This window comes from Macaca nemestrina, chromosome 12 (genome assembly GCF_043159975.1).
Source record: "Macaca nemestrina isolate mMacNem1 chromosome 12, mMacNem.hap1, whole genome shotgun sequence".
In the NCBI taxonomy this organism is placed as follows: Eukaryota; Metazoa; Chordata; class Mammalia; order Primates; family Cercopithecidae; genus Macaca; species Macaca nemestrina.
Window position 1 is genome coordinate 17,495,972 of NC_092136.1, and position 23,737 is coordinate 17,519,708.

At 43.3% G+C, this 23,737-nt stretch overlaps 1 protein-coding gene and 1 long non-coding RNA gene across 2 annotated transcripts in view; one reads left to right on the plus strand and one right to left on the minus strand.

Moving 5' to 3' along the window:
- Window positions 1–23,737, minus strand: part of LOC105471704 (protein tyrosine phosphatase receptor type J) — a 190,809-nt gene that overhangs the window by 33,693 nt on the left and 133,379 nt on the right. Inside the window, exons 3-8 of the mRNA XM_011724464.3 lie at window positions 22,280–22,516; window positions 13,960–14,223; window positions 11,354–11,605; window positions 10,039–10,257; window positions 7,223–7,486; window positions 4,534–4,797 (exon numbers count right to left, since the gene is read on the minus strand). Coding sequence (XP_011722766.2) covers window positions 4,534–4,797; window positions 7,223–7,486; window positions 10,039–10,257; window positions 11,354–11,605; window positions 13,960–14,223; window positions 22,280–22,516 — 1,500 coding nt within the window. The remainder of the gene's footprint in view (window positions 1–4,533; window positions 4,798–7,222; window positions 7,487–10,038; window positions 10,258–11,353; window positions 11,606–13,959; window positions 14,224–22,279; window positions 22,517–23,737) is intronic.
- On the plus strand, window positions 704–5,535 carry LOC139357453 (uncharacterized). Its single transcript, XR_011610584.1, has 3 exons — window positions 704–777; window positions 1,648–1,840; window positions 5,417–5,535. It is a non-coding gene; the product is annotated as an uncharacterized lncRNA (long non-coding RNA).

Sequence of the window (23,737 nt, forward strand, 5' to 3'; positions counted from 1 at the left end):
AAGGCGGCGGCCAGGCACCGCAGCTCATGCCTGTAATCCCGGCACTTTGGGAGGCCAAGGCGGGCGGATCACATGAAGTTAGGAGTCTGAGACCATCCTGACCAACATGGAGAAACCTCATCTCTACTAAAAAAAAGTACAAAATTAGCCGGCTGTGGTGGCGTATGCCTGTAGTCCCAGCCACTGAGGCAGGAGAATGAATCGCTTGAACCGGAAGACGGAGGTTGCATTGAGCCGAGATCGCGCCATCGCACTCCAGCCTGGGCAACAACAGCGTAACTCTGTCTCAAAAAAAAAAAAAAAAAAAGCCCTTCAAGGGGTCATCTGAAGTGGAAATCACATTCAGTTTCTTGATATGGGTGATGGTAACGAGGTGTGTTCAGTTTGTAAAAGTTCATGAAGCTATGCGCTGAGGATACGTCCCTTTTCGGTTTTTTTAAATCACTCATTTAGAAGGAAACATCTCCCCGTGACACTGCCTGACATACTGAAGAGGAGAACTGAAATGGAGAGCTGACCTTTACTACGTTGCAGCATTTGAGGACGGATGAGGAAGGGAAGAAAACGGGCACACCCTGCACCCTCAGGGCAGAGTCAGAAGCGGAGTCCCCCACAGGAGCCCATCCGCCAATCATCTCCCGGCTGCACACTCAGCCACTTGCACCAGGGATGCCCGGAAGTAACCACGGAGGCAGGGCCTGTTTTCCAGGGCAGCTTTCAACCCCGTCTCTCTTTACCTGGCAACAAACATCGCCTCCAGGGAGAGGAAATGGGCAGGTAGGGGACAAAAAAGGGAAATGCTTTCACTGCAAACACCTTGTCCTAAAAAATAAAAGTGCCATGTTTACGTACAATCTACTCCAAAATTAATTTTTTTTTTTAAATCTTAAGTGTGTTCTCCTTAAAGAGAAGCCACTGGGAGAAGCCTTTGTTTCCTACTGGCAGATTCCTGGTGTCAAAGGAATTCCACAGACAAAAGACCATGAAAGGCAGCCTTTGCCTATAAACATAAAAAACTAGAAACAACCTAAATATTCAATAACATGGGGAGGGCTGTGGGCACTGTGATCTGGCTGCATGATGAAATATTCTGCAGCCACTAAAAACATGAAGACCATGATAACTACAGGGGAAAGTTGTGGTATAGACTGAGTAAAAAAAAAAAAATTCAAATACAAAATAAAAGTACTTGTATAATAATTACAGTAATACAAGCAAAATGTGGACATAGAGAGAAAAGGAATTTGGTTGGGTTAGAAAAGTAGAGATATTTGTTTCTTTTCCTTTTTATTGTGGTAAGACATACATACCATAATATTCATCATCTTAACCATCGGTCAGTGTACAATTCGGTGTCATCAACATTCACAATGTTGTGTAACCATCACCACTACCTGTACCCAAAACACTGTTATCATCCCCAGCATAAACTGTAGCCATGAAATAATAATGCCCACTCCCTCCTCTGCACAGCCCCTGGTAACCTCTATTCTAATTTCTGTAGAATATTAAGTTGCCTAATCTAGGTACTCAGGTAAGTGGAATCATCCAGTATTTGTCCTTCTGTGTCTGACTTATTTCACTTAGCATAATGTCCTCAAGATCCATCCATGTTGTACCATAAATCAGAATTTCTTTCTTTTTTAGGCTGAATGATACTCTGTTGTATGGATGAACCACATTTTGTCTGTCCATTCATTTGCTGATGGGATCTTCGGTCCCCCTTTGGCTACCGTGAACAATGCTACTACTATAAACACTGATGTACAAATAACTGTCCAAGGCCCTGTTTTCAATTCTTTTGGAGACATACATAGGACTGGAATTACTGGATCATATGGTATTCATTTCCTTTTTTCAAAATTGCTTTTAATGCTGTTAAGCTGACTTTTTCCAATAACAATAAAGGTTGTTTAATAATAGAAAGGTAACTCCCAAAGAGTTTAGATCTTATAGCAAGCCTTCTTGACTTTCATTCAATGGGACCACTGAATGAAATGGGTCCTTTGAGACAATGGAATTCCAGGCGGGTGTTAAAATTACCATGTGAAAATTACCCTGCAGAAATACTGATATTAAGAGGAAAGAACATTCATAATAAACTATAGTAAAAGAGATGCCTTCTCCTCACTAATACTAAACTTTACTGCTGTACCACATCAAAGTGTCAATCTACATGGTGGATAAGCACTTGGTCTTAGACACCAGACACAAGTCAGTTTGCCACCTCATCACTCTGGGCCAGTTACTTAAGTTCGCAGAGCCCCCATTTCTTACTCTAGGACAGAAATGATAATAATACCTGCTCCATGAAGTTGTGTTAAAAATGTAAAATATAGTATGAGAGCACTCAGCACTTTGCAGACCCCCAACATATTATATTATTGTTACAGTAAGTTCTGAGCAATAGCAAGTAGCACGATATCACACATCCCCATCAGTGGTGATCCTCTTACCATTATCCACATCCTTAAAAGACAGAAGAAACATGTTGATGTTAAGACTTCATGTCAACAGTCTAAAATGCAGACTTGCAAAGGGAATACTGCATTTCATCTGAGGGATGCATTTTAGTAGACCCCTTATTTCGGAAGCAGATCCTCTGAATGACTATTGGTGCTTAACCTAACCAGCACAGTTGAAGAAGCTTCTTCAAGGAGAATCTCAAAAGCCTAACTCATTTCATGTGTGTTTCAAGGAATCTGTCCCATTTCTTTATTCTACCCTCTGTATAAAAGATTTCAACTATCTTGAATCAAAGATCTAGGAAGACTGTATGTTTTTCAACCTTTCAAAAAAAATAATTTCAAATTTTTAAAACAACAATAAAAAGCATTACTCGCTAGGATTTTCCAGAAGTTTCTCCTGTAGGCTAGAAACAATTTAATAATTTATTTAAACTGTTTCTATAAAAAAAATTTTTTTTTGAGACAGGGTCTCCCAGGCTGGTGCTGGTCTGCAACTGCTGGGTCAAGCAAATCCTCCTGCCACAGCCTCTCAAGTAGCTGGGACTATGGGTGCAGGCCACCATAGCTGACTATAAAATGATTTTATCAATTTCAGTTAGCCTTCTAGAACGACAAACTATCATATCACAGTGTTGTGTATGAAAGACTGTCAAGAGTCCACCTGCCCAACACAGCACAGTAGTTAATTTCTAACACATCTTGACCAGAGGTTCTTAAACTTTTTGCTCTCAGGACTTCTTTACCTTCTTAAAGGTTATTAAGGCTCTCAGAGAATTTGTATTTACATAGGTTATATTTATTAAGATTTACTATATCGGGGATTTAAAATGAAATTTTTTAAATGTAAGAATCTACAGCATATATTCCATTAGCCCTCAGAGAGACAAGGTCATCCTATGTCAGATCAAAGTTGGAAAACTCCAAAAGAGAATGAGAATGAAAAAGTCAAATAACATTTTAGTATTGTTACGATAATACTACCTTGGAGACACCTTGAAAGAACCTAGGGATCCCTAGAGAGCCCTGGACCACAATTTGAAAACCACTGATCTAGCCCAGAGGTCAATAAACATTCTCTGTAATGGCCAGAAAATAAATATCTCAGGCTTCACAAGCCACACATTCTCTGTTGCCACTACTCAATTCTAGCACCAAAGTAGCCATAGACAGTACATAAGCAAATGAACATGGCTGTGATCCAATAAAACTTTTTTTACAAAAACAGACAGTGAGCCAAATTTGGCGTAGGGGCCATTCTTATCTGCCAACTCTGTTTCAGATGATGGAATTCCAGGCAGGTGTTCAAATCATCTTGTAGAAATATTATTGTATTAAGAGGAAAGAATATTCATAATTAATTGGCAAGTTGGGGAAAAGGCAGATTACAAAACCACATGTACAGATGGCCTCAATGTTTGTCAAAGAAATACATATATATTTGTGGGCTGGGCGCGGTGGCGCACATCTGTAATCCCAGCGTTTTGGGAGGCTGAGGTGGGTGGATCACTTGAGATCAGGAGATCAAGACCAGCCTGGCCAATATGGCAAAACCCCGTCTCTACTAAAAGTATAAAAATTAGCCAGGCGTGGTGGCGCACACCTGTAATTCCAGCTACTCAGGAGGGTGAGGCACAAGAATAGCTTTGCTTGAACCTAGGAGGTGGAGGTTGCAGTGAGCCGAGATCACGCCACTGCACTCCAGCCTGGGTGACAGGTTAAGACTGTCTCAAAAAAAAAAAAAATATATATATATATATATGTGTGTGTGTGTGTGTGTGTATTATATATATGTATTAAATATGTATGTATTAAATATATGTAAGTATACATGTTTAAAAATTATAAAATGTCATACATCAAAAGTGATTATCTCTGATGGTTTCCATGTAAGTTTTTTCTACTTGCCTGTATTTCATAAAATAAGCATTACTGTTATTATGAAAATTGTTAAAGGTTTTTCTTAGATAATTAAAAGAAAAACAGTATTTGGAAACATTATATTTATTAATTATGCTGATTTCCTTTAAGAAACATGACGGTTTAACAGAAAAGCCTATTTGCTTACCAGTTCTATTGCAAACTGTCCGAGACGCCCCTTTGGTCCCATTTGGTCCTTCTGGAACTATTTCAAAGCAATACTTGGTTCCAGGGAACAAGTCACCAATGATAATACTTTGGTTGGTGGTTATTTCTACCCCAGCAACCTCCTGCACACAGGATATGCATATGATACAAATCTGAAAGGATTCTGCATCATGGCTACTCCATGCTAAGCCGATCTCCGTCGTGCTGACCACTGTCACTCGGAAGTCGGAAACTGGACCAGGGGCTATGCAAAGAAAGTAAACAACTAGATTAAAAATATATTTCTCCAGGAGACAGGGATGTCCCACTTCAGAAAATATTTACACTGAGATGAAATGTACACTTAGGACACCTGATCCCTCTCTTTGTCTTCTTTGTATCATCATCTACAACACGAGCCCCTCAGAAACAGCTGTTTCTGGCCATGGAGAGAGCACTTGACCATGAGAGTGCAGAAGCTCCGTGCTCACACTGCACACAATCATTCACAGGAAATGAAAGGAGGCGTGAGCTCCTGTGGTCCAGGGCTCAGGCTCTGGAGGAGAACCTTGGCCACACGGGCTGCTTTATCTTGAATGCATTACTAGCCTCCCAGAGCCTCTGTTCAGGGACGGACAGCAGAGACCACTCTTGACCCCCAAAATCCATTTCCCTGTTTTCCCTTCATCATACCCACCCAGATTTTTAGCGCTGTGTGTGCACAGCTGTTCAAACAAAGACCACATTTCCCAGCTTCCCATGCAGCTAGATGTTGCATGTGACTAAGTTTTGGTCAACAGAGTGAGAGCAGAGGTACTGGGTGACTTCTAGGAAGTGTCCTTTAAGGGTGGAGCACAACCTTCTGTCCTTCCTCCTTCTTATAGCTGGAGTGTGGATGCGATGACTGGAGCTCATGCTGCCTGGCTCTAGAACCAACACTACAGCGGTGGCTGCAGCTTCCTGATCCCAGGATCACAGCTCAGAACATACACCCCTGGATCCAGCAACTATAGCAGGGACTTCCTGATTCCTCCCTGTGCTGTCTGTGACCAAGGTGGTGACTCTCCAGGGGGTCATTTCTGCAGCCTTGTCCAGGAGTCATTTCTTGGGGCCAGGCCTAACGCCTGCTCCCCAGCTGTTATGAGCTGACTTGTGCTCCCTCACTCCCAAATGTATATGTTTATGTCCTAACCCTCAAGACCTCAGAATGTGGCTGTCTTTGGAGACAAGAGTCTTTAAAGAGGTAATTAAGTTAATGTAAGGTCATGAAGGTAGGCCCTAATCCAGCAAGACTGGTGTCCTTACAAAGGGAGATGAGGACATAGGCACACGCAGACTAAGGACAACCACGTGAGGGAGAAGACAGTCATCTATAAGCCAAGAGGGAGGCCTCAGAAGAAACCACACCTGCCGCTGCCTTAATCTTTAACCTTCAGCCTCCAGAACTATGAGAAAGTCTATTTCTGTTGTTTAAGCCACACAGCCTTTGGTACTTGTTCTGGTAACCCTAGCGAACTAATACACCAGCTCTTCTAATGATTCTGTGACACCTCAATTGCCAGGATAAATCCCTTTTGGTTAAAAGAGCTCACAGTTTCTGTTTCATGCAATTGAGTCCTGCATAACCTCTACCGCCCCCGTCCTGCCTAGTACTGGGCTTCTGTTACGGGAGGGAGAAATAAACCCCTGTCTTGTTTAAGCCATGGATACTTGGGGTTTGTTGTTGTTGTTTTTAGTGGTGCTATTCGTGGCTGAACCTAATCCTAACTAATAAATAGTAAAAGAGTAAAGTAAAAGGTAAAGAAATGCAAGCATATTTCATTTTCCCAAAGAGCCAGTCCAAAATACATCTGTAAGAATGCTAAGGTGTGCTTCCTGGGAAGGAATGGACGTTCTTGTGGGATAAGCCCTGGGTCCAGAGCCACACACTCCTGGGTTCAAGTCCAGCTCTGCCACTCACTAGCTCTGCGGCCGTGGGCAAACTGTTCCGCCATGAGGGTATCGCTCCCTCATCTGTAAAAGGGGACCCCAATACCTACCTTGGAGGCCACTGCAGTGTCTATAAATCTCCTGGCACAGTGCAAAATGCAGTGCTGGTGTCACTACTATTGTTTAATCGTATATAATCAATATTATACCACCATACCACTAGTGCACCATTACTGTTTTATTTTACATTATTGGACCTTCTTTGGAACCAAAAGCTTTCTATTTGCTGCATAAAATCTTATTTTAAAGGGACATTTAAACAAACAAGATGAGATGCAGCTGTGGCAGTGATTCATTATAATATCAGCACCCAAGACACAAGGGGACATGAATATCCACGTCATTTTTGTCTCCATGTATTAATTCACTCTAGGTTTCCTCCACACTGGAAAGGGAGTTACAAGCGCAGGCTCCAGGTGAGAAATACCAGAGGCTTCATCTCACCTCTGCCACTTTCCAGCTGTGACACCTGTCTAGCACCTCTCTCAGCCTTGGCTTCCTATCTATAAAATAAGGCTACTGCCAACCACGTCACAGGGCTGTCGTGAGCATACAATGTGCCAGTGCAAGGAAAGCATGTCACACGAAGCTCGGCGTGTGGTCAGCTGACAGTCACCATTATTATATCACACATCCTGTGTTTGGGCCTACCATGCAGCACGACAGCAGGAAAGGGTGGCGAGAGCCAGGCATGAACTCACGGGTGTACACTTGGAGGAAGGCCGGTGTGCCCTCAGTGTCACCTAGGAAAGGACACACTGTGATGCGGTAGAAGGTGCTTGAGCGGAGTCCCGAGATGACAGCGTGAGCCTCGCTGACGGTGAGATTGAGAGGATCTGTCTCCCCCGCCACATGTATCTTGTAGGTATAGTTAGATGACGACTCATTATCACTGACTTTCCAGGTCAGGGTCAGGCTTGTGGCACTGATATTCACAACGGTGACGTCAAAAACCTGAATAGCATCTGTGAGAACACAAGAGGAGTTCAAAATAACCAGAGCGGCCAAGGCAGAGGGAGGGAGAGGTCATCAGGGCATGCTGTCGAGCCCAGGAAACTCTCCTCTGCACCATCAGCCACGGCTAGGAAAGCATGAGGGTCCCAGCCAAAGTCAGGCATCATCAGGCGGTGAAGAAACAACCTGGCCAATGGCACCTACAGGGTTACTCTTTGTCCCTTTTTGTAAGGTGACTTTAGAGATTTGACCTAAATGATGACTTGGACTCTATGCATGTCTTACCCTAGGGCCAGGGGCACCCAGAAAAGTTGTCAAACACAAATGATGCAAAAGCGAACACTGCGATCTACGGGATCGCCTGAGATCACAGAAGTCAGGACGAGGCAGGCCTGGGTTCTAGGGCTCACTCTGCTGTGACACCCAGTTGGGCCGCAGGAAAACCACTGGAGCTCAGCTTCCTCATCTATAAAACTGGGAGAGCAATCCTAACCTCAAGAAAAGACAACCCAAGTGCCAGTTATTCGCCACCTGCCCACCCCACCCTCCCGACGTGTCTGCTGTCCTTCCCTCACCTGCTCTGTGCCCAGGAGGTTGACCCTGCACAAGGCGTCACAGGGGGGTCTTGCCACGTGGGCTGTGACCAGGTTCCACCATGAGCCAATGGGCAGGCACCTGAAGGGCCACAGGAGAAAGGAGTCGGTGCCTTCCTCCATCGCCTCCTGCTCTGGGCCTCCTGTTCTGACACAGCTGTGTCCTCCACTGCTCCAGCTCTCACTGGGCTCCAGAAACACCCTGTCCTCCTCTAGCCCTTCAGCCCTTGAGGTGGCTTTCTGCTGTGGACGAGTCTTGGGTGCCTCAACAATGTCCTCTGATGGTTTCCTTAACCCTGCCCCACCTAACTAGTCACTTGAAAAGTGCAGCGTGCTCTGAAGTGGGTGGAAATGTGTATTTGTTTGTGTGTGTGTGTGTGTGTGTGTGTTGCAACAGACTGAATGTTTCTGCCCCATAAAATTCCTGTGTTGAAATCCTAACCCCTGATATGATGGTTTTTGGAGGTGGGGCTTTGGGGAGGCAATTAGGTCATGGATTACCTCCCTCCCAAATGTTATTAGTGCCCTTATCAAAGAGGCTGGAGAGAAACCCCTCCCTCACCCCTTCAACCACATGAAGACCCAGGGAGCCTGCAACCCGGAAGAGGAAGACGGTGTTCACCCAGAGCCCAGGTATGCTGCAGCACCCCAGTCTCAGACTTCCAGCCTCCAGAACCCTGAGAAATAAATGTTCATTGTTTACGCCATCTAGTGCATGGCCATTTGTTACAGCAGCCCAAACTGAATCAGATTTATTTATACACACACACTCGCCCCTTAGAGAGAGGGAAAGGCTACCATAATGATTATTTACCAAGCATGAAGACAGTTCAACGCAAACCAGGATGTGTGTGAATTCACACCACCAAGAGCCTGAGATGTAATCACTACTACTTTGCTTTTGCTCAAACTGCTTAAAAAAACAGGGACCCCAGGCCCACACGAATTCATGAGTCATTTGAGCAAATCAGGCAAAGGGCCCTTCTCCTGGCTGGGCCCAGCCCTGGATGCATGGCTTGATGCAGGGCACACAGGCCAGATTTCAGCCCCTTTCACCCTCTCACACAAGCTTACCGTGTGCAGGACACCCCACCACTGCCAACCGCACCCATGTAGGAGCCCCTTCCTCCTCCTCCAACTAACCCACCCTCTGGAATCCAAGCCCTCCTCACCCGAGAGCCTCCCGCCTGCCACTCCTGCCAGGTCACTGCAGACCCAATGAAGTCAGGTGGGCTCTCCTACAGCCGCATCCTCCCCACCCACCCCGACGTTAGCAAAACAAGTACAAGGGGAAGGAAGGACACAAATGGACCCTCCTTCAATGTGGATACCACGAAAAGCTGTCATTCCTTACAGACATGGCTTCTCACCGATGTCTTGCCAAAACTTCTAGCCCTGTACAAGTAACACAGCCTGGCCAGTAACTACCTCTAGGTATTCCCAAACGTGTTCCCCTCCCGCTCTTTTCACCAAAGCCTCCAAATATTGGTGAACTTACAGAGTGAAAGTGCTGATACATTACAGCGAGGAAGCAGCAATGTGCATTTCAACAAGCATTTCAACAGAAAGACTGGTACGAATGACGAGGGCAGGCGACAAAACGAAACTCACTTTCTTAACTCAAAGTAGGGGAAAAATAAGCAATGATGATCTATTTTTAAGAGGAAAGTATGACGCCAGTTTGTGTCATCGGCCACCACGTAGAGCTGTGAAAGACGGCGCGAGGCAGTGCCCGGTGCTCACACACGGGCTGCTCCGTGTATCTGATTTCACTTAATGACAGATGTGCACTGCCCATGGAGTTAAGAAGAAACTGAGCAGATCTGCTCTGTCCAAAATCTCCTCCAGAAAGCTCCCTCTGACATCAAAACTAGTTGTTATGCAAGAAATCACTCAGAATCGGAATCACAGGAGACAGAACACTGCGCTAAGAAACTCTGGCTGCCACCATTTTACAAAGCTCAACCTACTTGTCCTGAACTCTATGGTCTGGGGCTGTCCTTCTGTGCCATTCGCTGCCTGGGAATAAACGGTGGCATTGTATCGGGTGCCAGGCTTTAACTCGACAAGCAGGACTTCCGTGTCTCGGGACTGCTGGCTGGAGGATGAGTCCGCAGGTCCCAGGAGGGACTCGTTGTACACAGGGGCGGTGGGGCTGCCTGCCCGGCTTCTCTCTGTGTTGCTGGCATCTGTTTCAAGCACAGGAGACAAAAAGACATCAACCACAAGAGGGACACATCCCCCATCTTCCTTTGGAGCCCCCCGCCCCATCAGATGGCCATCAGACAGTGGCCACAGTTGGTGCTCCATCAATATCTGCTCCCTTCCTCCTCCAGAGAGAGAAGCAGCCCCATAAAAAGGCCTGATAGCTCTATCTTCATTTGTACTGTTATTCCAGTAGCACCACAGATATCTGGCGCTTCTCCTTCAAACTCTGCTTATTTCAGGTCATTCTCCCTTCTTTGGGACGTTTTCTTCTCCTGTCCCAGCATGGATTTCCAGGGATAGCTCTGTGAAGCAGACTTTGCTAATCAGACCCCACTCAAGACACGTTTCCCTGGACCAGACCTTGGCTGGTGGGGCAGCTGCAGGGTGTGAAACGGGAGCAGCTGGGCTCCTTGAGTGTGCAGAGGGAGCTGCTCTGAGAATGAAGCTGATAAACAGAAAGAAGCAGGAGGGAGGGATGAGAATTGCCTCATCTCTTTCTCTAAGGCTTCCCGCTAGCAGGAAAATCCACACGAGACAATAAATTGTTCCTTCTGTCTGAGCTATCCAAAGTCTGGTTTCTGTCACTTGCAAGCAAGGATCCTGACATCCACTCTGCGGCTCTGTTTTCCTAAGTGTACAATGCAGGTTAAGTTCCTGTCCTCCTCGTGGAGTTAGCCTGGGGATCCTCTACAAATGCTCTGAAATCTGCAAATAACAACGCCAACGTCAGCCAGCAGACGTGATAAGTTCCTCTGAAGGCCCAACTTGGGTTGACACAGCTGTTATTTGCTCAACTGAAAGAGAGAAAGCTAAACGGGCCTCTACTTTCCCGGGTACCAGACTCTAAACAGTTTCAATCCCTATTGCTGTTCTCAGCCCCAATGTGTTCCCCTGTAAAATCAGAACACGTTTCCTTCCTTCCTCATGCAGGTGGGGGATCAAACTAAAATGTGGAGGAAAAGCCCTCTATAAATTCTAAATCTCCATACACATGAAAGAGCAATTTATTTTTTAAAACATTAAGATACTGAAAGTGAGAACCAGTAAGGGAGATGGGAGGTACCCTTTGTAACTCACCCAAGACCCCTTCTGTGCCCAGGGGGTCTCCCTCTGTCTTATTTGATTGTAGAAGATATGGGTTGATGCTGTATTGAACCCCTGGCTTCAGGCCTGAGATATTGACTGCGAAGTCTTGAGTCGACTCCTCATAGCTTCCAATGCCTTCAAGAAGCACCCGGCAGGAGGCAGTGCCATCGCCATTGCTCCAGGAGAGAGTAGCCTGCCTCACACCCGTGAGGGCAACACGGAGACCAGAAACTGGAATCGGCTCTATTTTAAAAACACAACATGCATTAATGGAATAAGAGATATGCAGTCACCTTCATTAAGAATGACTGGGGTTCAGTGCTGGGAGCAGGTTTTCAAAGAAAAGAAAAAAAGAAAGAATGAGGTCACTGAGGTCCTGATGTGACTCACTAAAAATACTTCCTTTCTATCACAGTCCAATGCATTTCCATCATTTCACAGCAGGGCTGGGGGAGAAAATAATAACGCGGAAAAGAAGCAAAAAACCTTAAAACTGAAATTGTTTAGGATCCACACTGGTCTCCAAGATTAACCCCAATAGTGACTGGACACTCTTCTAAATTGTCCCTTTTAAACGGTAGCATTTAATTACATGTGTTTTAGCTATCAGGAACAAAGCCTCAACTAAAGTGACTGCCTACTAATCTAAAGGTCTCAATTCAAGACAATGCAAATACTATCATTCTAAATTACCGCGACATTTGAAGTAAGCAGCACATTCGATATCCCAGCCCCAAGGGGATTTTTCAGAAGACATTCCGTCTCCACTATGTCCTGGCCCTTCCTCCCATCACCTTACTTGGCTGATGGTAACATAAGTCAAACCACTTCACCCAAAATGACGTGCAATCCCCTCACTTATCCGGTAAGAACACGGAGACCCAGAGAGGCAGGGCGGTTTGCTCAAGAACACACACTCCCAGTAGCAGTGGGGACAGGAGAACCAGGGCTGCAGCTTCACGAACAGAAAAGCACAGGTAGGGCTGCAGATAGAGCCCTGCCTGAGGGCTGCAGGGGTCTGAAGGTGAAGACGTTGGCCTAGATGATTCTAAGATTCGGAGCACCGTCCAGCTCCGAAACAGTGAGATGATTCCTCACAGCACATGTCTCTCATGCAAAGATTTCTAAATCAGGTCAGTCGTGTCTTTTTGTTTTATTAAGTAACGCGGAACCAATCAATCCCCAGCTCGGTGACTGCGGATAGCTGTTATGAACATCACTGCGCCACAGTGGTCTAGAGTTAGACTCCGGGTTCCAGCCCCACCACTTGAAGCTCCTAACTCTGAGACGCCGGCAGAAACTTAACTTCTCCACATTACAGCGTCTTCCGCTGCAGCCCCCAGGGTTACTGTGAGGACAAAATAACAGTAAGGACAGCGAGGCACACGGTCCGTGCTCAATAAGCAGCAGCTGACGGACCTGCTCCAATGCAGCCCTGCGCTCGGGGCTTTAAGGCAGATAAGGACGCTCGGCCCCTCTACCGGTGCTTCCTGCCCCTCCGCATCCCCTTTCCCACGGCCACCCCCTCGGGCTCGCCTTGTCCTCATCACCATTTCCAAGTTCTGTGCTCTTTTCTCTCATTCTCATCTCTTCTGTCTTCTCTCTGTGCTCTCCTTCTTTTCCTCTCTTTCACAAGGTAACAGAGCAAACCTTTACAGCGGGTTCCCCCCGCTCCCCCACAAAATAGGGCTCTGAGGAGCTCCAGGAGTTTTGTGAGGGTGCCCGTGACACCCGTTTCTTTGGCTCTTTTCTCTCCAGCTCTTTTTGTTTTTACTTATTGAGCTCCTGGGCAAGGTTTTGTTTAAAGAAATAGTTTCCTGACTAAAAATGCTGGAAGCCACTGGTTTCGTGTTTGCTGCTCCATGCTGGATCTCGTTCACCTCCAGCCGTGGGGGCTCCAAGAGCTCAGGCGCCCATGGGCGACTCCAGCCCCTGAGATCACACCCCCCAGCCCCCCAGGTCAGAAAACTAACAGAGGACCTCTTTTTTCAATTTTTGGTTCTCTTCACCTTAAAAAAGTTTCTCCACCTGTTTTTTAAAAATGTTTGGTTCTTTTCAGCTTAAAAAAAAGAGCTAAGTTTGCAGCTCTAATAGATGGCTTAGGCATTGACATCTAAGATAAATCAAAATCTAAACTGTCAAATCTGAATTAAAATTTAAATATCATCAAGCTCTTATTTCATTTGAAACACACGCTCCTCTATAACATACACCAAACTTCCCTGCCCAACAGAAACTCCTGGGAATACAAACACAGCATCAATTTCCTGGGAGCTTAAAAGGCCGGTAATTACCATGAAAACACGTTTTTAAGGAAGTCTCTACTCCTGAGTCTTAACAGAAAAGTAGGTATTAACCAACAATAACGGAAGATGTTTAAAACCACACAGAAGTCGTCAGAACTTCCCAAAACACAGAGGGCCTTCATACTGAATGATGTGGGGAAATCCGAGGCTTGCAATAACACAGCACCTTTTCTCCTCTTCTAGTTTATGCAAACCACTCTCTTCCCAACAGACAACTTGAATGGACCAGGCCCTAGAACACAGGATAATAAGAAATGGTTTGTCACCATCCCTGGGAGCCAGTCATCTTACCTGTGACGACATTGATGACTCTGGGATCTCCCCAAGTCTCATTGCCTGTTCCTGGAGTGACGGAGAACACATATGAAGTTCCAGGACGTAAGCCTGTGATGTTACACCATGGTCGATACACAACAGTAACTGTTGTCTCATTTTCCATCTCATTCTTTACCACACACTTGTACTCGGAAGCAGCTGAGTCGTTACTTTTCCAGGTTAAGATCACATTGGTTGGACTGATGGAAACAGCTTTAATGTCAAACACAGGACTGGGCCCTATATTGTTTTCAAAAAAAAAAAAAAAATTAATGCACTTCAAAAAGAAATGTAAGAGCGAGGTCTGCTCTATAGGTCTAGTTTCCAGAAGTGACTTTCCAATCACAGAGTTTTATCTCTTTGCTTTCTAGACTTCCCTGCACCACAATTTATTTAAATCCATATGCATACATGTACGTATGTATGTTAGTAAAACAGAAGCCTTTGGAACAGAAGCAAAACTGATAGAAGTTGGTCGTGTTGGCTGTGACTTAAAAATGGGGTTAAGTCTGTATAGAAGGTGATACAAAAAGAGACCAAATTTTGGGAGGCCAAGGCGGACGGATCCCCTGAGATCACGAGTTCAAGACCAGCCTGGCCAACATGGTGAAACCCCATCTCTACTACAAAAATACAAAAAGTAGCTGGGCGTGGTGGCAGGCGCCTGTAATCCTAGCTACTCGGGAGGCTGAGGCAGGAGAATCACTTGAACCCAGGAGGTGGAGGTTGCAGTGAGCCGAGATCGCGCCACTGCACTCCAGCCTGGGTGATAAGACTGAGACTCCGTCTCAAAATAAAAAAAAGAGATCAAAGATGCAAAATGAGTCCATCTCCCCATTCTCAGAAAACGCCACATGATGCAGAAGCACATGCTAACTTTTTTGCCAAACCCTGACATCTAGAAGGAAGCTCAGTGGTTTTCTGACATAAAGATAGCAGGGGCAGAGCAGCATAAAAAGAAAAGAACTGGTCTTGGAACCCAGATCGGGGATTAAAGACCTGCTCCATCTATTAGCTGTGTGGCCTAGAATTAGTCCCTTCAAACCTCTCCGTCTCCAATTCCTCTGTTGACAGCTCTAGCACACCACACTAAACACAATGAATTATTATTGAACCACCATGATACGATAAACAAGGGACAAGATTTGGACATTAGAAATCTGGTTTCAGGGTCCAATTCTGCTAGTCGCTCACCGTGCAATTTTACTCAAAGTAATCTCACCTCTCTGAACCTTAGTTTCATCATCTTAGATGTACAAGATCGTAAACCAGTGGAAGCCATCAGGGTTACTAACTGTAGAACTACCAAATGCATGCATCCTAATTAAGCTGAAGACTGAGGAGTAATAATCAGAAACTGAAGAGTAAAACCCAGGTGATATGGCCATCATTCTCAAGGAGCTTGGGACTAATCCCAAAGGAGTAAAGATGGCATAAGTGTTACCATCTTGGTATGTGCATGGAAAGTGTGCCTCACCTGGCTCATGGGATATACATTCATTCATCCAATCAATAAAAAAACTGCAGGAAGCCAGGCACACTGGCTCATGCCTGTAATCCCAGCACTTTGGGAGGCTGAGGCAGGCAGATCATTTGAGGTCAGGAGTTTGACACCAGCCTGGCCAACATGGTGAAACCCTGTCTCTACCAAAAATACAAAAATTAGTTGGGTATGGTGGCAGCCACCTGTGATCCCAGCTACTCAGGAGGCTGAGGCAGGAGAATCGCTTGAACCCAGGAGGTGGAGGTTGCAGTGAGCCAAGATTGCGCCACTACACTCCAGCCTGGGCAACAGAGCGAGACTCTGTCTCAAAAGAAAAAAATTAATTAATTAATTAAAAAGGCAGGAGAAGAAATAAGAGAAGAGAAAATGGAACAAGCAGGGAAGGATCCTGTGGCCCACAATTCAACAAACACCATGCCAGAAGGCCCCTCCAGGCTTGAGTTTCCTCTTTATAAAGTGACACGTTCACAGAGTCAGAGTGGCATAGTTGGAAGATGATCGCAGCTGCTCCCATTTACAATCAATAACAATGATGGTGATGAGGATAATGATAAAACAGTAACAATAGTTGCAGTGGTACAGGTAGCAAGAACAGCAGCACTCCTTTTGAGAGGCCAACCATGTCCCAGATGCTGTACAGTATGTTCTCATTTATGCCTCACAACAACTTCATGAGAAAACTATGGCACCATTTTTTTTTTTTTTTTTTTTTTTTTTTTTTTGAGACAAAGTCTTGTTCATCACCCAGGCTGGAGTGCAATGGTACAATCTCAGCTCACCGCAACCTCTGCCTCCCAGGTTCAAGCGATTCTCCTGCTTCAGCCTCTCGAGTAGCTGGGATTACAGGCGCCCGCCACCACACCCGGCTAATGGCACCATTTTAAAGAAGGAGAAATGCTTTAAGAAGTAAATTGTATTGATTCACACAGGAATTCTGGGAAGGTTTTGGAAAAGCAAGTTCTTAAGTTCAGAAAAGAAAGCACAGTTAACAGTATTTTTTGGTCAAATGTTTTTTCTGCATCTGCTGAAATGATCGTATGGTTTCTGTCCTTCATTCTGTTAACATGGTGTAGCACATTTATTGTTTTGCACAAGTTGAACCCTTTTTGCATTTCTTGGAAGAATCCCACTTGATCATGATGAATGATCTCTTTAATATGCTGTTAAATTAGGTTTGCTAGTATTTGGTTAAAGATTTTTACATCTTGGCCTATAGTGTTTTGGGTTGTAGCCTTGTCTGGTTTTGGTATCAAGGTAATGCTGGTCTTGTTAAATGAGTTTGGAAGTATTCTCTCTTCCTCAATTTTTGGAAGCATTTGAGAAGAATTGTCATTAGACCTTCTTTAAATGTTTGGCAGAGGACTGGGTGCAGTGGCTCACACCTGTAATCCCAGCACTTTGGTAGGCCAAGGTGGGGGAGTCACTTGAGGCTGGGAGTTCAAGACCAGCCTGGGCAACATAGTGAGACCCCATCTCTACAAAAAAATTTTAAAAGTTAGCTGGATGTAGTGGTGCACACCTATAGCCCCAGGTACTCGTGACGCTAAGGCAGAAGGATCATTTCAGCCCAGGAGTTCAACTTACAGTGATCTATGATCACACCACTGCACTCCAGCCTGGGTGACAGAGGGAGACACTGTCTCTTAGAATAATAATAATAATAAATAGAAATGGGAGATGTTATATTACTGATTCAACCTCCTAACTCATTATTGGATTATTCAGATTTTCTGTTTCTTTGTAATTCAATCGTAGTAAACGGTATATGGCAAGGAATTTATCCATTTCTTCTAGGTTATCCAATGTGTTGGCATATAATTGTTCATAATTGTTCCTTTGTATTTCTGTGGTGTCAGTTTATAATGTCTCTCATTTCTGATTTTCTTTGAGTAGTGTCTCTTTTTTCTTAGTCTAGCTAAAGCTTTGTCAATATTCCTTATCTTTTAAAAAAAACAATTTAGTTTATTGATCTTTTCTATTGTTTTTCTAGTGCCTATTTCATTTATTTCAGTTTTGACTTTTATTATTTTGTTTATTTTACTAATTTGAAGATTAGTTTGTTCTTGTCGTTCTAGTTCCTTAACGTGCCACATCAGGTTGTTTACTTGAGGGTTTTGGTTTTTGCTTTTTTCAGACAGGTTCTCAATACCCAGGCTGGAGGTGTGAGCTTGCTTTTTTTTTTTTTTTTTTTTTAAGATGGAATCTTGCTCTGTTGCCCAGGCTGGAGTGCAGTGGTGCGATCTCAGCTCACTGCAATCTCTGCCCTCTGGGTTCAAGCAATTCTCCTGCCTCAGCCTCCCTAGTAGCTGGGATTATAGGTGTGTGTCACTACACCTGACTAATTTTTGTATTTTTAGCAGAGACGGGGTTTCACCATGTTGGCCAGGCTGGTGTCGAACTCCTGACCTCAAGTGATCCACCCACCTCGGCCTCCCAAAGTTCTAGGATTACAGGCATGAGCCACCATGCCCAGGGAGCTTTCTTTTTTTGATGTAGGAGTTTATTGCTGTCAACTTTCTTGGAAGGGTTGCTTTTGGTATATCCCATAGGCTTTAGTATATTGTGTTTCCATTTTCATTGGCTTCAAGAAATTTTTAAATTTCCCCTTTAATTTCTTCACTGACCCATTGATTGTTCAGGGGCATCTGTGACAAAACAATTAACAATAGTTACTGTGGGAGATGGCAAGATCAGCATCACCCCTATTGGGGACCTGACCATGTCCCAGATCCTATACTAGGGCTGTACAAGCATTTTCTAATTTATGTCTCACAGTAACTTCATGAAGGTGGTTATCGCACCATTTTAAAGAAGAAGAAGAAATATGTTAACAAATTTGCTTAAGAAGTGATGTTTGTCTCAAGATATTTTTTAGTTTCCCTTTTAATTTCATCATCAATCCATTAGTTGTTTAGGAGCATGTTGTTTAATTTCCATACATCTGTGAATTTTCTGAAGTTCCTCCTGTTATTTATTTCTAGTTTGATGCCATCATCAGAAAAGACATTCAATATGATTTCACACTTCTTAAATCTGTTAAGACTTGTTTTGTGGTCTAACGTATGATCTACCTGGAGAATGTTCCAAGTGCAATTGAAAAGTATATATTCTGTAGCTGTTGGATGGAATATTCTGTATATGTCTGATACATCCATTTGGTCTAAACTGTAGTTTAAGTCTGATGCTTCCTTATTGATTTCCTGTCTGGATCATCATCCACTGCTGGAAGTAAGGTATCGGAAGTCCTCTACTATTAATGCATTGCAGTCAGTCTCTCCATTCAGATCCATTAATATGTGCTTTATATATTTAGGCATTTCAATGCTGGTTACATATATACTTAAAATTGTTAAGACTTCTTGATTAATTGATCCCTTTATCATTATAAAATGATGTTTGTTGTCTCTATTAAAAGTTTTGAACTTAAAGTTTATTTTATCTGATATAAGTATAGCTACTCCTGGCTCTCTTTAGATTTCCATTAGCATGGAGTATCTTTTTCCATCCCTTCACTTTCAGTCTAGGCATGTCCTTGCAGGTGAGGTGAGTCTCTTGTAGACAGCATACTATTGAGTTTGCTGCTTTTTTTTTTTAACCCATTCACACACTCTATGTCTTTTGACTGGAGAATTTAAACCCTTTACTTTCAAGGTTATTATTGATAGGTAAGAACTTACTACTGCCATTTGGTTGTTTTCTAGACTTTTTGTTCCTTTCATCCTCTCTTACTATCTTCCTTTGAGGTTAAGTGATATTCTCTAGTAGCATGTTTTGATTCCTTGCTTTTTAATTTTTGTGTATCTACTAAAGGTTCTTCTTTGTGGTTACCATGAGGCTTATAAAAAGAATCTTATAGTTATAACAAGTTATTTTATGCTGATGACAACTTTGATCACATGCACAAAAATTGACCTCTACACTTCTAGTCCATTCCCCCCTCACATTATGAATTGTTTATGTCACCATTTACATCTTGTTATATGCATATCCCCCTGCAAGTTACTGTAGTTATTATTTTTTAAGTATTATCTATTAACTTTCATACTAAAAATATGTATGACCATTAGAGTATTCATGTATTCTGAATTTGGCTGTGTATTTTACTAGTCTTATCCTTTCATATGTTTTCAATTAATCATTAGTGTCCTATTCTTTTGGCTTAAAAACTCTCTTTAGTATTTCTTATAAGACATGTCTAGTGGTGATGAACTCCCTCAGCTTTTGTTTCTCTGGGAAAGTCTTTTATCTCATCTTCATTTTTGAAGGCCAGTTCTGCTGGGTATAGTAATCTTGGTTGGCAGGTTGTTTTCTTTCAGCACTGTGAATATATCATCCCACTCTCTCCTGACCTGTAAGTTTCTGCTGAGAAGTCTGCTGCTAGCTAAAGTGGAGCTCCCTTATATGTTATTTGCTTCTTTTCTCTTTTTGCTTTCCAAATCCCCATTATCTGTGATGTTTGACAGTGTGATTATGTTCTGGAGTAGTCTTGTTTGAATTGACTCTGATTGGGGTCATTTTTCATTCCCATACCGGATATTTATATCTTTCTCCAGGTTTGGAGAGTTTTCTGCTACTATTTCTTTAAATAAGCTTTCTACCTCTTTATCTTTCTCTTCCTCTAGATGAACTCCGATTCAAACACTACCTCTTTTGATGCTGTCCCATAAATCCTATAGGCATTCTTCATTCCTTTTTATCCACTTTTTCTTTTTCCTCCTCTGACTGTATATTTTCAAATAATCTGTCTTTAAGTTCAAAGATTATTCTTCTGCTTGATCAATTCTACTCTTGGTGCTCTCTACTACATTTTTCATTTTGTTCAAAGTATTTTTTAGCTTCAGAATTTCTGTTTGCTTCTCTGTTAATTATCTCAATCTAGTCACTTATTGTTTTCCTCATTTCTTTGAATTATTTATCTGTATTTTCTTAAAGTTTGCTAGGCTTCCTTAAAACATGTATTTTGAATTATCTGCCAGACAGTTCATACATCTCCCATCTCTTTATGGTCAACCACTTGCACTTTATTTTGTCTCTCTAGTAATATCATGTTTGCCTGATTATTCTTGATCTTTGTGACTCTCTGTTGATGTCTGTACATTTGAAGAAGTAAGTTCTTATTCCAGTCATTGTAGATTGGCTTCCTCTGGAAATGCCCTTCAACAGTAAGCCTGTCCAGAGATTTCTGGGCAGACTATCTGGTATGGTCCCAACCCCTAGGACTACAATGGCCACTGAAGTACTAGGGGGTACCCTAAGCCCAAATTTTTGTAACAATACTTAACATAAGCTCCCTAGGAATTTCTTTTATTTATTTACTTTTTTTTTTTTTTGAGACAGAGTCTCACTCTATCAGGAGTGCAGTGGCACCATCTCCACTCACTGCAACCTCCACCTCCTGAGTTCAAGCAATTCTCTTGCCTCAGCCTCCCGAGTAGCTGGGATTACAGGCACGCACCACCACACCCAGCTAACTTTTGTATTTTTAGTAGAGATAGGGTTTTGCCATGTTGGCCAGGCTGGTCTCGAACTCCCAACCTCAGATGATCACCTGCCTTAGCCTCCCAAAGTGCCGGGATTACAGGCGTGACCCACTGTGCCCAGCCCCCTAGCAATTTCTAAAAGTTTCTCATATTACCCTAGAAATAATTCAATGATTTAACTGTGTATGTGAAATGATACTATCAATACTTCTAGAACTAACAAAACTATTGTATCACAATGTTTTTTATGAAAAAAATGTAAATAATTTAAATAATCTACCTTCTCAACAACAGGGGAGTAGTTAAATAATTTACAATGCTTCTAGACAAGTAATTCTTCAACGCTGTGGTCTCAGGGCCCTTCTAACTGCTTAAGAATTATTAAGGCTCTTGGAGAATTTTTGTTTATATGGGTTATCTTGATTAATATTTACCATACTGTATTATGAATTAAAAAGATAAAGTTTTTTAAACATAACAATACAAAAGCATACATTCCATTAGCTGTTAGAATGACAGCGTCATCCCATATCATATAGAATCTGCAAAACTCCACTGGACACTCATGATCAAATGAGAGTAAAGAAGCCAAATAACATGTTAGTAGTATTATGATAATACCCAGAAATACCTTGAAAGAATCTAGGAGACCCCTAGAGATCTCTGAACCACAGTTTTAGAATCACTGATCTAACCCAGGTCTCAGCAATGTTTTTCTGTAAGGGCCAGAGAATAAATATTTCAGGTTTTGCAAGCCACATATTCTCCATTGCCACTACTCAATTCTAGCATGAAAGCAGCCATAGGCAGACTCAATAAAACTTTACTTACAAAAACAGGAAGTGAGCCATATTTGGCCCAAGAACCATTATTATCTACCAACCCTGATTTAGACATCAGAATGCCAGGCAGGTATTAAAACTGTCCTGTAGAAATGTACATACTAACAGAGAAGAATACTTGTAATATATTGTTGAGAAACTACATGTAAAGGATGACCTCGATACTTGTAAAACAAAATAAAACGTATATATATGTATATACATATGCACACAGGCACGTACACATCTTAAAATTGTAAAACTCGTATATCAAGTGATCAGTGGTTATCTCCAGTTAATGATTTACTTGTTATTCTTTTCTTCTTGTCTATATTTTATATAATGAATATGCATTACTATCATTATAAAAATTGTTTTAAAGATTTTCTTAGGTAATTGAAAGAAGAACAATATTTGGAAAACATGACATTTTAAATTATACCGATTTCCTTTAAGAAACATGACTGCTTGGCAGAAAAGCCCACGCTTACCAGTAGCACTGGGAGTTTTTTGAGATGCTCCATCAGTCCCATTAGATCCTTGTTCAGGTGTTCTTAAACTATCATTGGCTCCAGAGTCTTCGCCACCCTCACTGGTATTTGTTGGCACCTGAGGTGTTCCAGTTCCATTCAGTTTGTAAAAGGATGCTGCTTCACTGCTGATCTGGGTTACGCCACTTTCCGCTGTGGCAACAGTTGTTACTGAAGGGTCACGAGTTGGACCAGGGGCTATGCAAAGATAATAAACAATTAGATTAAAAATACATTTCTCCAGGAGACAGGGATGCCCCACCTCACAAACTATTTACTCTGAAATGAAATGCAAACTTAGGAAAACTGATCCCTCTCTTTCTCTTCTTTGTATCATCACCTACAACATGAGCCCCCTCAGGAACTGCTGTTTCTGGCCACATGGAGAGTACCTGGCCATGAGAGTGCAGAAGCTCCGTGCTTACATTGCACACAGTCATTCACAGGAAATGAGAGGAGGCGTGAGCTCATGTGGCCAAGGGCTTAGGCTCTGGAGGAGAACCTTGGCCACACGGGCCACATTATTTTGAATGCATTACTAGTCTCCCAGAGTCTCTGTTCAGGGAGGTGCAGCAGAGACCACTCTTGACCCCCCAACTCCATTCCCCCATTTTCCCTTCATCATACTCCTGGAGATTTTTGGCCCTGTGTGTGCATGGCTGTTGGGAACAAAGACTACATTTCCCAGCCTCCCATGCAGCTAGATGTTGCACGTGACTAAGTTCTGTCCAACAGAGTGTGACCAGACGTTCTGTCTGACTTCTAGGAAGAGTCCTTAAAGGGTGGAGCACAACCTTCTGTCCTTCCTCCTTCTTAAACCTGTAGTGTGGATGCAATGACTGGAGCTCACGCTGCCTGGCTTCCAACACTACAGCAGTGGCTGCAGCTTCCTGATCCCAGAATCACAGCTCAGAACATACACCCCTGGATCGAGCAACTACAGCAGGGACTCCCTGATTCCTCCCTCTGCTGTCTGTGACCAAGGTGGTGACTCTCCACGGGGTCAGTTCTGCAGCCTTAGTCTGGGAGTCATTTCTCAGGGCTAGGCCTAAAGCCTGCTCCCCAGCTGTTATGAGCTGACTTGTGCTCCCCCACCCCCAAATTCGTATGTTGAAGTCCTAACCCCCAAGACCTTGATCTTATTATAGCAGCCCTGGCAAACTAATACAGCAGCCCTTCCAATGACTCTGTAAACTCTCACTTCCCAGGGTAAACCCTTTCAGTTAAAATAGCTCATGGTTTTTGTTTCCCACAACGGAGCCCTGGCCAACATTCTACGATCTACGGTAGATGTCTGCATAGAAGTGTTCTTCTGCAGCCCTGATTCACGCCTGTACAAGGTACCCACCAGTTTATTTATTAAACTAATTAACAGGAAGAAAAACCCATGGCAGAACTCTTCCCATTATTTGCACAGGC